Source organism: Mustela nigripes, chromosome 12 (genome assembly GCF_022355385.1).
Source record: "Mustela nigripes isolate SB6536 chromosome 12, MUSNIG.SB6536, whole genome shotgun sequence".
Taxonomy (NCBI): Eukaryota; Metazoa; Chordata; class Mammalia; order Carnivora; family Mustelidae; genus Mustela; species Mustela nigripes.
In genome coordinates, this window is record NC_081568.1 from 41,254,536 (window position 1) to 41,271,610 (window position 17,075).

General features: G+C 47.9%; 1 protein-coding gene across 2 annotated transcripts in view; it reads right to left on the reverse strand.

Annotated features, from left to right (window-relative positions):
• Positions 1–189: 189 nt before the first annotated feature.
• The window catches only part of PDE6A (phosphodiesterase 6A), a 56,766-nt gene continuing 39,880 nt past the window's right edge, over positions 190–17,075 (reverse strand). For both annotated transcript variants that reach the window (XM_059416523.1, XM_059416522.1), the window contains 5 exons: positions 6,713–6,776; positions 6,354–6,428; positions 4,865–4,948; positions 3,071–3,218; positions 190–959 (listed from right to left, as the gene is read on the reverse strand). In XM_059416523.1, coding sequence (XP_059272506.1) covers positions 880–959; positions 3,071–3,218; positions 4,865–4,948; positions 6,354–6,428; positions 6,713–6,776 — 451 coding nt within the window. In that variant the 3' untranslated portion in view covers positions 190–879. The remainder of the gene's footprint in view (positions 960–3,070; positions 3,219–4,864; positions 4,949–6,353; positions 6,429–6,712; positions 6,777–17,075) is intronic.

Sequence of the window (17,075 nt, forward strand, 5' to 3'; positions counted from 1 at the left end):
ATGTTTTTAAAGACATGTAAAGGAGGAGTGAGAGGATAGGACTGAAACGTGCTTGTAAATACTTCAGCTAAAGGGCACCTGGCTGGCTCCTTTGGGGAAGAGCATGCTACCCTCAATTTCAGGGTAGTGAGTTCGAGCCCCATGTTGGGTGTAGAGATTACTTCACTCAATAAATATACTTAAAAAAAGAAAAAGACCATCAATTTTATTTTCATTTTAAATTAACATATAATATATTCTTTGCTCCAGGGGTATGGGTCTGTGAATCATCAGTCTTACACATTTCACAACACTCACCATAGCATGTAACCTCCCCAATGTCCATAACCCAAACACCCTATGCCTACCCCCCACCCCCCAGCAACCCTCAGTTTGATTAATCGGGAGATTAAGAGAAAAGACCATCAATGTAATAAAGAAAAATACTTCAGCTAAGAGAAAAAAGGTGCGAAAGAAAGGTAAAAGGATGGATGGAGCAAATGTGTCAAAATCTTAATACTGGAATCCGGGTGATGAGGAGGGAGGGATTGGTTGTACAGTTCTCTACTTTTGAGGATGCTTGACAGTTGTTATAAGAAAACATACCCTAAAAGTATAAGAACGAAAATGATTCTAAGCAAGCTGGTGAGTCTGGCCTTAATGAAATGTTTAATTGATGTCTCTGCTGGCTAGCTGGTGGGTTTTAGCTCAATAAAATGATCAAAATTCTCAAAACTGAAAAAAATGTGTGAACACTAGATAGGATGTAAGCTAAATTATCTTCCAGCTTTCAAATCTTATTACGCTTTTACTTCGCAAGCAGGGTTTTGGTTTTCCGCCGGCTTGGGTAATCTCTTTCCAGAAGGTTGGTGCCGTTCGTTCCCTGGATGCTGGTCCACGTTACTGGATGCAGCAGGACTTGGATGCAGGTGCGCCCCCCGCTGGGCCAGGGTTGCCACCTGGCTGATTTCCCGCAGCGGCTGCAGACAGGAAAGAGAACCCACCAGGTAAGAGGAGGCGACCATGCACTTCCCCTTTGCCCTGGTTTAGACCAAGAGTTGCAGACTCAGGGGCTTTCTGAGGCCCGCAAATAACCACACATGCAGAAGGGAAACCAAGAGAAACCACAAATGGGAAATAGAATAAGAAGCCCAATTTAATGTAAAGGGCAACCAGCACTGGTCACTACTGTCTGGGAGACAACAGGGAGTGCTGGAGACTGGGGCAAACTGGAGAGATCCCCTGTCATGTCTGAAGGGGGCAGTTGCCACTCAGCTCCAACTCCTTGTTGTTCTGTAGAAATGCAGACTGGTGTGGCCGAATACTGATATTTTAATTTATTTTTTAACTTAATTAATTGATTAATTAATTTATATCTTATTTATTTTTCAGAGAGAGAGAGAGCGTACAAGCAGGGAAGCAGCAGACAGAGGGAGAAGCAGACTTCCTGTTGAGCAGGGAGCCCAATGAGGGACTTGATCCCAGGACTCTGGGATCATGACCCGAGCTAAAAGTAGATGCTTAACTGACTGAGCCACCCAGGCTTCCCCGAATACTGACCTTTCAAAGAAGAAATGCTAGAAATCTAGACTGGTTTTTAAAAATTTGAAATATCCCAGCTTTAAAACATGGACAGCAGATTCACATTAAAACAATGCAGGCCAGGGATGCCTGGGTGGTTCAGTGGGTTAAGCATCTACCTTCGGCTCAGGTCATGATCCCAGGGTCCTGGGATCGAGCCCGGAATTGGGCTCCTTGCTCAGCATGGAATCTGTTTCTCCCTCTCCCTCTGCCTGCCGCTCCCCCTGCTTGTGTTCCCTCTCTCTCTCTCTCTCTCTCTCTGTCCCTCTGACAAATAAATAAAATCTTAGAAAAAAAGAATGCAGGTCAAACAAAAGATACCCGTAGTCTACACATTTGCACAAACCTGCCACTAGCCCAAGAGACAATTAGTAAATTAGAAAGAAATGCATCTTTCTCGGGACGCTTTCTGCCATCTCTGGAAAATTAATTACCATACAAATCTATGGTGACTAGGGGGCGCCTGGGTGGCACAGTTGATTAAGCCTCTGGCTCTTGGTATCAGCTCAGGTTGGGATCTCAGGGTTGTGAGATCGAGCCCAGCATTAGGCTCCATGCTCAGCACAGCAGAGAGTCTGGGATTCTCTCTCTCCCTCTCCTGCTGCCCCTCCCCCTGCTTATACTCTCTCTCTCCCTCTCTTTAAAATAAAATAAATAAACCTTAAAAAAAAAAAACCCAAATCTACAATGAGTGTTATATCAGGACACCCCCTGGGGCTGTGCGAAATGTCAACGGTAGCCCCATGTTTGCAGCCACCGGTTTTAGAGTCACCCCATGATGCCGGAGCAGAGCTGGAGCCATGATGGGGTCTGTGTTAAGAACAAGAGTAGAGGGCAGGTGTGCAGAAGCAGGCAGTCCAAGCGGGGTCAGGACTACAATTCATGTCCCATCAGGAAACTGGACTCATACAACCAGCAAAAGAAACCACCGGAGGGAGGAAGAGTGTGCTGTCAGTCAGGAACAGCGGGAGCAAACAAATCCCCTTTGGTTCCTGAACGCGGGACTAGGCTGCGAGGTGGAGGTTTCACCAGGGAGAAGAACTGCTGTTTAGGGAAGAGCTTTCTAATAGTGGTACTGAGTGAGAATGTCATGTATGGTAGTGAGCCCTCCATCACTGGTAGTATGCAAACAAAGGCTCACAATAGTATAGACAGCATTCAAACACCAGACAAAAGGCCAGAAATACAGACCCTCCAATTCCTTCAAACAGTAATTCTAGGTTTTCTCCTTTGCCCCAGGTTGGACTCCATGGGCACAGCCCTGGAATTGGAATCTGCCCTACATCGGCTGGGGCAGAGGCGGGAACCCTTACTGGGAGTCTCAGGCTTGCGAACGAGGCTCTTCTGCTGACTGTGGCTTGGCCATGGCACTTGACCTCAGCGAGCCTCAGCACCCTCTCATAGGCAGTGCAAGGGCACTAACGGGAGGTGGGGAGGCCTGAATGGGACCACACGGCCCCACTTGGGGCCCAGGCCAGGCATGCTGGGAGGGCTCGGTGTGCCCTCAGACCTTGCTTGGCTGCCTCCTGCTTCTGCTTCTCCTCCTCTAGGGCCTTCATCTTGGCGTCGTATTCATCCGCGAGCGCCTTCCACTCCTTGCGGTTGTTGGTGATCCCGTCCAGCATGGGAGTGATCTCCTCGTGGAAACGCGAGAATTCCTGGAAGAGAGCCAGCCTCTGGTGCAGGGGCCCCGTCCCGGGGTCCAGTATAGGGGCCCCGCCCCGGGGTCCACTGCAAGGGCTAGGTGAGGCTGAGAACACTGAGGGGCTACCCGTCTCCCCATGGTTTGGTGCTGACGCTGTGGGACCTCCAGTCAGCAAAAGCCCAGCTAGCCCTCTCCCGCTGAAAACCCTCCTGGGGCAGCCCCTGTCCCTCAGGACAAAGTGCAGACTGCTTCCCACGGCTTCCCATCCCCCCCCCCCCCCCCCCCAGCCGCTGCCTTCTCCCCTTCACCACTGTGAACCGTCTGGGTAAGTAGAGTCCTCTGTTAGAAACTCCTAAAGCCTCTCTTCCACGTCTCACTTCGCCCTACAACTCCCTCTGCCTGTGTCCTCTCCAGGGCTGTGGCCTTGGAGAGGGCAGGGACAGTGGCGCCCTGCTCACTGGGGTGACCCTGGCCCAGCACAGGGTCTGGGGCCTAAAGACACCAGGAAACACTTGCTGAGAGAAACTGGGGTTTGTGAAGGGGATTATTAAGGCCTCTTAACTCCAAGAATACAAATAATGCCTTTGAGCCCAGCACACTGTAGTTTATGAAACGCTTTCTCTCCTTGGATCCCCAGAAATGCCTGGGAGGGGGGAAACAGGATGCCTCCCTCCTAGATTTTCAGGGAGGAAATCAAGATGGAGGTTGATGGAGTCGATTGGTGCAAAGTGAGAATGGCGAATCCAGGACCCACTGCAGAGTTCCGGGCAGAGCCGGCTGTGCTCTGAGCTGCTTGGCTTTGGACGTAGCTCTGCCACACGCTGTGTGGCCGTGGGGAGGCGACCTACAGAGCTCAGCGTCAGCAATAAAGTCAGGACAGTGCAGTAAAGTCAGGACAGCACGTAAAGGCAGGCCCTCACAAGGTTGTGACTACGCGTGTAGGAGGCACTCAGCCTCACCTACCTGGTTTAGCAATCTTGCCAATGACAGTGGGGAGTACGGTTACGCTGCCCTGTTGCTCTGAGGATCCCAATTAGCCATGGTATAGCAGAGACACACCAGTCCTCCTTAGCACAGCAGAGAGAGCCCTGGACTAGGGATCAAGTGTCCTGGCTCTAGTCCTAGCTGACTCCCATGATGCTGGCCCTGTCATTTCTCAGGTATGGCCTTTGCCTCCTCAGGTTACATATGACCAAAATAAAAATAACAAACAGGAGGTTGATGGTAGCACAAGTCCCACGGAGATGGGAGCAGTGGGTTTTCAGTGAGTTTTCTCTAAGCAAGAGCTCAAAGAAATTCCAGCCATTTTTTTTGACAACTGGTCTACCTTAACCTATTACCTTTCCACCAGCTCAGGAAGTTAGGAGGGTCTCTATCTGATATGCCTCCCCCTTTCCCATCTGAAGCCACATTTAGTCATCTGTCCCTATGGTGTTGGGCAACTAGAGTATGTGAAGCTCCAGGCTCTAGCCTGTGTAGGTGATCACTCAGGACCCCACTGGGCTGGACTGAGGACCAAATGCTGGTACAGATGAGAAAAGCTCCTTGTAAACACCCACCAGTCACTTGCAAAGGGTTTAGGATTCCTGGTAGTGTTTGGGAATCCTGGGTTTATCAGACACCTCGTTGGGCCCAGGAACGCCTACCTTGTACACCTACCTTGTAGACAAAGGTGCAAACAAAGTCAATGAAGCCAACCTGAAGCTTGGGGAGTTCATCTGCCTTGTTTCTGTCCATCATGGGCTGTCATGGGAGAGAAAGAGTTAACTGCAGGGCTCCCCCTGGCATGATGCAGTAAAAGGGACTCACCCTGCCTAGGAAGCATTCTTGTACAAGACAAAACCAAAAAACACAACGCAACCTGAACACATCAAGTTTCCAGATCTGACTGGTGGTTTGCAGGAAATACAGGGATAAAGGAACATATTAAATAACACCATGAGGGCGCAGTCAGCCAAGTCCAGACTGTGGGAGACTACACAACAGAAGGCCCACGGTCTTCAACAAATAAGTACATGGCAGATAAGAAGGAAAAACAAAACAAAACAAAAACAAAAACCAGGAGAGAAGTGCTGTGTATGGGAAGAGACTCAAGAGGCAAAACAACCAGAAGAAGTGTGGTTCATGACTGGACCCTGATTCGAAAAAAATCAACCTGTTTTTCTCGCTCAATCAGGGAAGGGAACAGAGATTGAGGACTAGATGATAATAAAGAATTATGACCGATTTTGTGAGCGTCACACTGGTATTTGGTGTATGTGTGCCCATATGCGGGCTGTGTGTTTTTCTTATCTCTTAGAGACCCATACTAACATCTTTATGGAAAAAATGATAACATCTGGAATTTATTTTTAAATATTTCAACCAAAAGATAAGAAAATGCCTGAGGGTGGCAGGTGAGATAAAACAAGAGTGGCGGTCACTAGTGGTTGTGGTGGAACCTGGCCAATGGTTCTCTGGTATTCGTCCACTAGAGCATCTATGTGTTTAAAATGCGGAAAAGAAAGAAGAGAGATCCAAATCCATGGCTCCCTGCTCTTCAGGTTGGGAGGTCCCTGCTCCTTGCACTTGGGCTTGCACACCCCTCACTGCCTGTGCCCTCCCTTGGTTCCCCACGTAGGGGCCCCCACATCCTTAGCATTGCCCAGGCTTAACCCGTCCCCATCTCAATCAATGGCTTTGTCCCCACAATGTTGCGCCCTCCTACCCTGCCTCTGCTTCCCAGCCATCCTTGCTCAGGGCCTTAGTGAACCTCTCACTGGCCTCCCCGTCTTGGTGACTCTTCTAGCCAAGCCTACTTTCAACATTGGTAGGGCTCAGCTTGCCAAAGTCTTCCAGTCATATGCTCTGTACTAGTACAACAGGTCCTGGGGGCGTGGCCCCCAGACTGTTGGAACCGGGAGGAAATCTATTTTGGGGTCCCCTTGTCTGCCTGTGTTTAGCCAAGAATTCCCATCTCTAATAAGTTCTCAAGTAATGAGGTTGATGGTAGTCTGGGGACCATACTTTGAGAACCAGTACATTAGGAAAAGGTCATCTCTACGGTATGATCACACATGCCTATGTCGAGGCACGCCTGTCTATCAGGATGAGATCACACACACCCAACATCAGGCTAATGTCCCCCCCACACTCCCCCATTACTCACAATGGGGTTCTGCTGCAGCACCGTACGCTCAAGGTCGCCTTGTTCCCAGAATTCGGCAGCAACCAGCAGAGCTACCTGCAAAAGGCACACCCCCCCCACACCCCCCAGGTCAAGCCCCAGCCCAGATCTTTCTAACTTTGCTCCCACCCTTCCTGGCTTTCCAGCTTGGTAAAAAGTTAACCCCCACCCCTGCCTCACTGCCCCCCTTTGTTGTCATCACAGGAGAGGCACTAAAGTGGTCTCAGTGTCTCAGCAGATGAGACAAAGGTGAGCTGCTTCTGGAGCTGGGAGACCAAGCCGAATCAGCTGCTGTCACGATGGTGGGACTCCCATCCTCTCAGGTCAGGAGGGCTCCGTACCTTGCTCTGCACTTCCCAGGGCTTGGTGATGGCTGAGAGATCACATGCGGTCATCATCATGGCCCTGCACATAAGGACACCAACCATCAGCCCCGAGGTCTCCTTTCTCTCCTTTCTCTGCACCACGTTGCAAGGAGGGGGGCTCTGCTGCTTGCATCTGGAGGTCGGGCTTTGAAGTCAGACGGAGGTTAAAATCCTGCCTCTGTCAGTTGCCAGTTAGTTTGGCATGGAGCAATTAAACCAACCTCTGTAAACCTCAGTTTCCTTATCTGTAACAACAACGGTACTTTCCTCATGAAATGGAGGCAAGATTAAATGAGATAAAGTGTGTAAAAATCTTCGCAGAGGGTCCAGACATAGTATGTGCATGATAAATACTGGCGATAATCGCCAAACGTCTTTTGGGTTTTTCTTACGGGACACGCACTGTTCTAGGTATTTTGAAACATGGATTTCATTTCAATCTCAGCACCTCTTCAGAGCGCTTCTCTCCTGCCTAGCAGAGGCCAGTGTTTCTCAAGCTTTATCTCATCATCCTCCACTTTCCACATCAAACAGCCTCTATACACGTGTTTTCTGTAATCAGTCCACCATGAAATCTTAATACCATAGACACACTGTGTATCTGTTTGGAGGGCCGCCGGTCACTGTGATACCTAAGGCTTTTTGCTCCATCTCCAGGAACTGCTTTTTGCCCATGGCAGGGAGTAATATCACCCCCATTAAAAATGCACAGAAAAAGAAGGACCACATCAGTCATTTCCGGAAGACTTGCATGAAGAAGTAGAAGGAGGAATTGGGGACAGAAGGGATGGGAAGATAAGCCTTAAAGTGGTTTCACAATAATAGGAAGAAGGTAAGACAGGTATTATTACCTAGGTAGGTACAGCCGAACACAGAGAAGGAGGGGACAGGGACAAAGAACTGGAGGGGAGGGGGCATTGGAGAGGGTGTTTCAGACTTGGGGGCATGGTGGCATGCATGTCCAAGATGGGAATCCAGGCCCGTGTGGTGTGGATGTGACCTTTCAAGCTGGGAAATGGAAATTGTATCCGAGAAGCCGTGGAGAGCTATTGAAGGTTGAGGACCCGGGCATGACCTCTTTAGAGCTGTGCTGCAGGAAAGCTGTCTGGCAGTCCCTGGAGGACAGAGCAGAATGGAGGGTGGGAAGGAAGGAGAGGATTGTCCGGGGAGGGCAGCGGGGCCTGACCTGCTGCTGTGTCTGCTGGGCAAGCCACCTGGGTGAGCTCGGCCTGATTTGGTGAGACTTGGTGAGGCTGGTGGGAGGGGATAGTGGGAGAAGGCTGGGGGTCTTGCTGTTTGGATGATTTTACAGTTGACCAGCTGTATCTGGCAAAATTTATATAAGCTGGTCTGGGAAGCCTTCAGAATTACTCAAGGAACAAAGCGGGGGTGGCCAGAGGAGAGGGGCTGAGGGAATGAGCAAAAGTGGGGAAGGGGAGTGGGGAGAGACGGACTTCTGGTGAGAGGATGAATACGTCAGGAGGGCGAAAGGCACAGCATCGGGAATACAATCAGCGGTATTGGGACAGTGTCAGACGGTGACAGATGGGAGTGACACTTGCAGTGAGCACAGCGAAACCTACGCAGTTGTCTGATCACAATGTCATTCACCTGAAACCAGTGTAACATTGTGTGTTGACTATACTTCAATAAAAAGTTATTCATGAAAGAGTAACAGGCTGTTACCTCTCACTAAGTAAACCCTCAGAAATATGTAGGATTCTTCGAGTAAATAAGCTTTCAGAAATTCATACAGTTCTTGCAAAACACCTTCATGCTTTGTAATATAGCTTCAAAACACGTGCCCTCTGTTTCGTATCAGGTGTCATAGACCCGTTACCATCAAATAAACTGAGCAAATGGATGTCTGGCCGAGCACACAAGAGTCCCTGTCCCCCAGGTGCCCAGCAGTGTCCCCATTTTCAGTCCCCATGTAGGTGCGGCTTCAGGAGAGCCCTGGGTGTTTACTTTCCTTGGCTGGAGAGTTCATGTGAAAATCACTCCCACAGCTGCGGAAACACACCCAGTGTTCTTCAGACAGAGATTGCATGCCTGGGAATGGGGGAGCAGGGGGAGTGAGGACTTCTGGGCGCCAGAAAAGCAAATCCAAAGCCTCGTGCCCTAAAGACAAGGCATTGCATTCACTTCACCCCTTGCTGAGGTACCGTGGGGCCAAGGTGCTACATGAAGTCTTGGGTACCCAGAGAGGTTGGCAGAGAGCTCACAGTCACTAGAGAACAAAGAGCAAAAAGCTATCATCACAGTATGCTGAGGGAGATGGCAGAAAGAAGTATAAGATTTGAGAGGAAAAAAAAAATCCAAAGGTGAAAACAGCTAGCTCAGCTCAGGGCATGCAAGAGATGGCAGTGGAAGGGGTCCCTGAGGGGTGCATAGGAGTTCTCCAAGAAACGGTAGAGTAAGCAGAGACACAGTGGAGAGTACGCAGGATTGCTACAGGGTAGAGGGTAGTCCAGGAGGGGACTGCAGGGAGCCTCTGTTTATCCCCCCTGTACCCATATGCAGATGCGGGTTCACAGGTCCCTGCTCTCAGAGAGCGGACACACACGTTGGGGAGTCATGCATTTACCACACTAATGGATGTGAACGTGTAAACAAAGGCTCTGAAGGAAAGGAATTCGATTCTAGGAGAACAGGTCTGAACTGACAGGGAGGGCTCCCTCACGGAAGTGACCGTGGGCTGAGGTCTGGAGACCGTGGAGCTGTCCATTTGGTAAAGAAGTGGTGGGACACATTCCCGGCAGAGAGAACCTGCAGGGCAAAGGCCCTGGTGGAAGGAAGGCTGGCACATTCAAAGAGTTAAAAGGTGGGAGAAGCTCAGGAAGCAGCAGGAAAGGGAGGAAGACGAGGCCTAGAAGACAGCCAGGGCAGGCCCTCGGAGCGTGGGCCGTTCCTGCCAAGAACAACAGGAAAAGCCGCTGAGGGAGAGTTTGAACAGAAGCATGAAGCAATCAGATTTGCATTTTATGGGGTCACTGTGGCTTTCGTGTGGAGGGGACAGGAACACCAGCAGGGAGACGAGCCAGGAAGCCATGGCATGACCATGACCGGGACAAGTGTCCGGATAAACAAAGCATTTAAGAAGTAAACTCAGCAGGGCGTGGGAATATGCAAAATCAGGAAGCGGGGGTTGGTGACATGAGGGAGGGCACACGACAACGGGCTTAACAGGCAGAAGAGAGCCGAAGTCACGAAGACTTTGTATGTGGGACATGTGAACCTTAGCCTCTGGGTCAGCAAGAGGCATCAAGAGGAGGAGGGCATGGAATGAATGGAGAACAGTCTATATAAAATGCCATGCCGGTGGGTGCCTGAGTGGTTCTGTCAGTTAAACATGTCTTCGGCTCAGGTCATGATCCCAGATTCTCTCTTTCCTCCCTGCTCCTGTGCTCTCTCACTATCTCTCTCTCTCTTTGCAATAAATAAAATCTTTTTTTTAAAAAAAATGCCATGCAGGGCTTTGAAATCAGCAACTAGATCTCCGCTCTTCTCCTTACTTGCCGTGTCCGGGCAAGTGACTTCATGTCTTTGAGCCTTTGTTTGTTGCTTTGTAAAAGGAGATAATCATATTAGATTGCATCATGAAATTCTGACTTTGTGCATCAAAAACAGTCAAAAGCAATTTCATATGGTTCTATGTAATATATGCCTCCTACGGGCGACTGTGCCCATCACATAAGATGATCGTGTGAGTGCACACATTGTCCTCATCTTCTTCTTCTCTTTTTTTTTTTTTTAAGATTTTATTTATTTGATAGACAGAGAGAGCCGGATCACAAGCAGGGGGAGTGGGAGACAGAAAGCAGGATTTCTGCCAAGCAGGGAGCCCAATGTGGGGCTCGATCCCAGGACCCCGGGGTCCTGACTTGAGCCAAAGGCAGAAGCTTAATGACTGAGCCATCCAGGTGCCCCCATCCTCATCTTGATCATCAGCTTCATCTCATTAGCCCCGGTCGCCCAGGTGCGCAGGGCTGGCAGATGGAAGCAAGCTGAGCTTCTGCTCACCCAACCCATCGTTAAGACAAATATGTCTTCTGCAAGGCTGTGTAGCTCAGTGGCACTTCTCCCTGACCCCCCTGGATGGCCTCTGAAAGCACCCAGACAACCAGGCCAGGCATTCGGACTCTCCCGAAATTGCACCTGGCTGGGAAGGTGTGGCTTGCAGGGCAAGGCCTCAGGAAGCCTGAAAAAGCTGTGGGTGTGCAGGAGAGGGGGAAGGGGAAAATTTCCGGTTCTGATGCTCCTGTTAAGGCCCGTGGGACACTAGGTAAGTCACATTGTCTCTCCCCGTCCTCACTCTCTCATTGGCAAAACACTAGACCAGGGGCTGGCAAACTTTCTCTATAAAGGGACAGGTAGTAAATAATTTCGGTTTTGTGGACGATGTTGGTTCTATTTCAACTCCTTGACTCTGGCATCACGATGTGAAAGCAACTGGGTGGGGGGGGGCGGTAAGGAAAAGCAGAGCGCCCAGGGCGCGGGCTACTTTTAGGGGCCCGTGAAAATGTTTAAATTTTAATTTCTTTTCAAGTCAGAAGAAAAAAACAATAATGATGAAGATGGAAGAGTGAATTCAGCCCACATTGTATTTGTCTTTATACCAGCATACAGTCATAAAATACCATTTTTAACAATTTTATTTTAATGGAGGAAGATGCCTCGGAGGCAAAACTGCCTAGGGGCCATCAAAGTCATAATGTGGCCCTCTGCAGAAAAATACAGTGTTATTTATGAGTACCGAAATGTGAACTTCTTACATTTTTTATTTTGTCAGGAAATCTTTTGATTTCCACCCCTCCCCCAACCCTTTCAAAGTGTAAAGGCATTTCACTCAAGAGTGACACAAAAATGGGTGGCAAGGCTTTACCCCCCGTGCTAGACGATCCCAAAGCCCTTCCTACTCAGGGTCTGGTCAGATTGTGAGGAGTGAGACCAGAAATTAAGTGGAGCTGTAAAGGGTTTCATGAAGAATGGGCAGGCACACCTGAGCCCAAAGTCAACATACAGAAGTAGGGTCAGCTAAGAACTAGCTATGCAGCTAGGAAAGACCAGTAGGTTTAGGATGTGTCAAGGGGTTAAGTATGGACCTCAGACTAGAGGGGGCTCGCTGCCAGGAGCCCTCCAAGGTCATCGAAGTATGGGGGGAGGGGGAGTATTGAGTGTTTTCCTCACAACCACCAATTCTGACACCAACTTCGTGTCCTACGATTCAATTCTGACATGAACTGTCAGACTCCACAGGTTGAAGGGCTTAGTCCCCACAAGACTGTCCTCACTTCAGAGGTCAGTCATAAATACCAAGTCCTTGGGTTGCCCACACTCTTGTCCAACTTGGCTACAAAGTTGGGAGTTCCATAAACATCGCCTTCGGGTTCAAAAATTTGCTGGGACAAGCTCACAGCACTCAGGGAAACTTTCTACTTAACATTAACCAGTTTACTATAAAGGATACACTTCAGGAATAGCCAATGAAAAAGAGACGCTGGAGAAGGAGTGGGGTGGGGGTGGGGCGCACGCAGAGTTTCCACGCCCTCGTCAGACCTGTCACCCTCCCAGCACCTCCATGCGTTCACCAACTGGGTAGTTCTTCGCACTCTGTTGTTTAGAGGTTTCTCTGGAGGTTTTTATCATGTAAGCATGATTGATTAAATCATTGGCCATGGGTGACTAACTCGGTTTCCAGCCCCTCTGTTCTGCACAGAGATTGGGGGGTGGGGCTGAAAGTTCCAAGCTTCTAATCATGGCTTGATCTTCCCGATGATCAGCCTCCATCTTGAAGCCCTCCAGGAGCCCACCCAGAGTCGCCTCATCAGAACAAAAGACACTCCTATCACTCCTACCGCTCAGAACATTCCAAGGGTTTTAGAGCTCTGTGTCTCAGAACTTATCTGCAACCAAATATGCCCAAATATGAAATGATATAACTAAAGTTTTTTTCTTTGACCATAGGCCTCCAAGTACTGAAAACTTGAGGTTATTTATTGTTATTACACAGTTAATCAACACAACAGAAATCTATTACCTGTTTTTAGAAATAATTATTAAATGCTCAAAGTAAATTTTTTTTTTTTTTTTTGGAAATTTCTCTCTTAATGAGACACTATGGATCTTATTTTAAAAATCGGTTAATGGTACATATCTTTGGTGGGATATTATGCTCTGGATAATTTGCTACAGAACATAATGAAATACATTTTTTCTATTAAAGATCATTTTAAAAAAATCGGTTAATGGGTACCTGGGTGGCTCAGTCAGTTAAGCATCTGCCTTCGGCTCAGGTCATGATCCCAGGGTCCTGGGATGCAGCCCTAATCAGGGGAGCCTGCTCTTCCCTTTCCCTCTGCCTGCTGCCGCCCTGGCTTGTGCCCTCTCTCTCTGCGTGTCAGATAAATAAATAAAATCTTAAAATGAGTTAATGAATGAATAGTTCTTATTGCTGATTTAAGATAGGGTTTAGCATGTGTTTTTTTGCCAGTTTTTTTCTTTTTACAGATGCAAGTAATTAGAAGCCTTGGAAATGGTAGTTTTGTTACAGTGATGTCACTCAATTCTTTCAATTCTTCCAAATCATCTGTTGAAAGTATACTGTGATCATTCTTCTGAATGATTTATCAGCTGACAATTCCATTAGGTTCTCCTTCAATTTTATTTAAAGCAAACCTTAGAATCACTCACTTCCTCAATTTCTGGGAAGTATGCCATAAAGATTTAGCCAAGGCTTCTAACATGACTATTAATTATACCCTGGACACTTTCTCTGACGCATTCTGGTTAAGCCAAGATACTCAGAGTGGGTGAGGTCAATTAAAGCATTATTAATTTAAATTTATCTTCCAGTGTTATATTTCTTATAAAGCGCTTTCATCCTCAAACAAGTTTCAACTCTTTTCATCAAACCTTGGTAGCTGCAGAGTTGATGCACTGACTTTACGGAAATGTTTGCCATATAATGTGATTGGAAATGCCTATCTGTTACTGTCCAGTAAAGCAAGCAGATCACACATATTTTTTCAGAGAGAATCCGATTTCATTTTCCAATTCAATGAAGCATGTTAGAATGCATCCCGGTGTCATCCATCTTGTTTTTTATTCTCAATTCTAAGAAAGGTAGATGGTCTGGTATGTAGGTAGAACAAATACATGATAGGTGATAGATGACAGGAAGTGGCACAGATTAACCGAGTGCTGCTACCATCAGTACTTACTCTGATACCCTTTTGCCCTGATATCGGGGGTGTCCCTGGACAGTGGTACATTCTCTGAAGGAAGTAAGATTGTTAAATAAAAAATGCCTTAGCTACTGCTGCCCCAGTGCACAATCCAGGACAGTATTCTCTTTCTCTAATGCCTTGTTATGCATTATATATAGAGAGAGAGAGAGAAAGAAAGACAGAGACAGAGAGACAGAGAAGGCCCAAGTAAGACTATTTTGTAAGGAGGGAGAAAAGCAAGGGGACTGGCAATGCTTCAACTCCTGTGCTTTCTCAGGAAAATATTAAGAAAGAGAAAACTGACTCCCTTGAGGGCCTCGGTGCCCACATAGTTCTCAGAAGGCTTTTGGCTTGGAGTAGGGGTGGGCGGGGTCCGTGTACCTCAGTTTAAAGACTTCCCGTTAAAACTCCCTTGGATTTGGCAGTAGTTAAAGTCCTGTCTCTGGCCTCTTTTCTTTTCTTCTTTAAAGATTTTATTTATTTTTTGTCATAGAGAGAAAGAGAGCACAAATACGCAGAGTGGCAGGCAGAGGCAGAGAGAGAAGCAGGCTTCCTGCTGAGCAAGGAGCCCAACGTGGGACTTGATCCCAGGACCCTAGTATCATGACCCAGACCAAAGGCAGTCGCTTAACCGACTGAGCCACCCAGGCATCCCTCTTTTTTCTCTCTTTCTCTCTCTCTTTTTAGATTTTATTTGTTTGACAGAGAGAGAGAGATCACAAGTAGGCAGAAAGAGAAAGAGAGAAGAAAGCAGGCTCCCTGCCGAGCCGAGAGCCTGATGCGGAACTTGATCTCAGGACCCTGAGATCATGACCTGAGCTGAAGGCAGAGGCTTAACCCACTGAGCCACCCAGGTGCCCTTCTTTTTTTTAATTAAAACTGTATCTGGGTAATCCTCCCTGACATTCTCTGTACAGCCTGCCTCACATCCCTCTATGTGAAAGTACTGTGACGTCATTGACCCATTCCCCGCCATGGGGGGATATTTGTTTTCAATCTTTTTGGCAATTACAAATAAGGCTGCGACCAGCCAGGGACACAGCTGTACTTCGTTGGCACACACGGGGGACAGCAGCGGGAGGGTGAGTCCTGCACGTGGGACTGCTGGGTCAGAGGGCGGGCATTTACACAGCCGTCCATAGAGGCTCAGCGGCCACGTCTGTTGACCTTCCCACCGCAGTGAGCGGAGTTCACTGCCCCTCACTCTGCCCCATGCAGTGTGCTTGCAAATGTTTTCAGTGGCTGAGAAGAGGGGTGAAAACATTCTGTCGTGCCGTGGTTTTATTATGCGTTGCTGCTTGTGAGTCTGGTCACCGTCTTTTTGTATGTTTGCTCCTATCTGAAATCCCTTTTCTGGGAAATGTCTGGGGAGAAGGAGGGTTTTGCCCATTTTTCTATTGGATAAGTCCTTTTTTTTTTTTTTTAAATTGTATTAATGCTTTATTTACTAAGGAAATGGGCTCTTCTGTCAGAAGTTCTGTTGGATACATTTCCCAGCTTATCACCTGCTTTCTGACTTCAGCTATGCCTTCTTATGTGTGGTGTGAGGAAATCCCCAATTTTTATGTAGTTAAATTTGTCAATCTATTTATGACTTCTGAATTTTATGTCACACTTAGAAAAGTTCATCTGAAATTATTCCTTTTAATTCTACCATGACTTTTTCCCTCCCCCCCCCCTTTTTGGTTTGTTTTCTCATTATTTTAAGATCTTGATTCATCTAGAACTTATTTTGCTACAGGAGTGAGATAGCAATCCGGCTCTGTGATCCCCTATGGTATCATACAAAATATAACTGGTCTTTGTTTCTGGTTCCTGGAACAAAGCTTCTCAAACCCTTGGAATTTCCTGAGGGATAGGAGTATCCTTTGTAGAAAGCCCACTGTGGGTTTAGGCTAATCACCATGATTTCGTGTGGGGTCCCTAGAAAGACTCAAGGTGAGTTTGGACACCAGAATTTCCGAGCAGATAGAGGGCTGGAATCTTCTGCCCTACCTGTCACCCTCTGTGGAAGGGTCGGGGTGAGAGGTAACTGTAGAGAGAGCTCGGCAGAATTCACACAATGGCGATGTGATGAGCTACTGGGTTGGTGAAGCACCCACTGCAGGGAGGGCTGAGCACCCCGGTTCCACAGGGATGGACGTTCCCATGCTAGCGACCCTTCTGACCCTCGCTCTATGTACCTCTTCATCTGGCTGTTCTTCTGTAGCCTTTACAATAAACAGGTAGATATTAGAACATGTTTCTCTGAGTTCTGTGAGCTGCTCTAGCAAATTAAGAGAACCCAAAGGTGGAGTCCTGGGAACCTCCAATTTATAGCCAGGGGGTCAGAAGCAGAAGTAGCAACCTTGACTTGCATTTGGTGTCTGCAGAGGGGCCATCTTGTGGGACCAGCCCTTCACCCGTGGATTCTAGTGATATTTCCACATAGACAGGGTCAGAATGGGGTTAAATTTGTAGGACACCCAGTCTGGGTCCACCAAGAAATGGAGAAAAAAAAACCCATCAGGCTACCTTACAGTCCCAACGTCATTTATGAACTTAACCCTTTCTTCACTGGTATAAAAATCCACTTTTTCGAAAAGTTTTATTTATTCAGGCAAACTCTACACCGCACGGGGGGCCAAACACACAAACCTGAGATCGAGAGTCATGTGCTCTTCTGACTGCGCCAGCCAGGCACCTATAAAATCCACTTTTAACACAGGCATAGCCTTTCAAGTCTGCCCCATGGACCTGTCCCACTCATGTCTAGGACCAAACTGCCTTTCGTTCTGCTTCTTCCTACCATTACTCTTGAATTTTCTGGCTGTTTTTCTTCTCATAAGAATTTTGACATTGCTTCCTAATGATCCTCAACATAAAGTCAGTATTTTCCTTGGAATCACCTTACAGGAATATTTATTAGGGAGAATAGACGACATTTAATATTAATGTCCCTACCCAAGAACAGGGTGTGCTTCCCACTTGTTCAATTTTCTGCAGCACCGTTTTGAAATGTCCAGTCAGGCAGTGTCTGGTGCTCCTGGGAGCAGCCACAGCCTGAGGGTGCCCCGTTGCTCGGTGGGGGCGAGTCGCACAGCTCCTCAGGATCAGGGGATCTGCCTGAC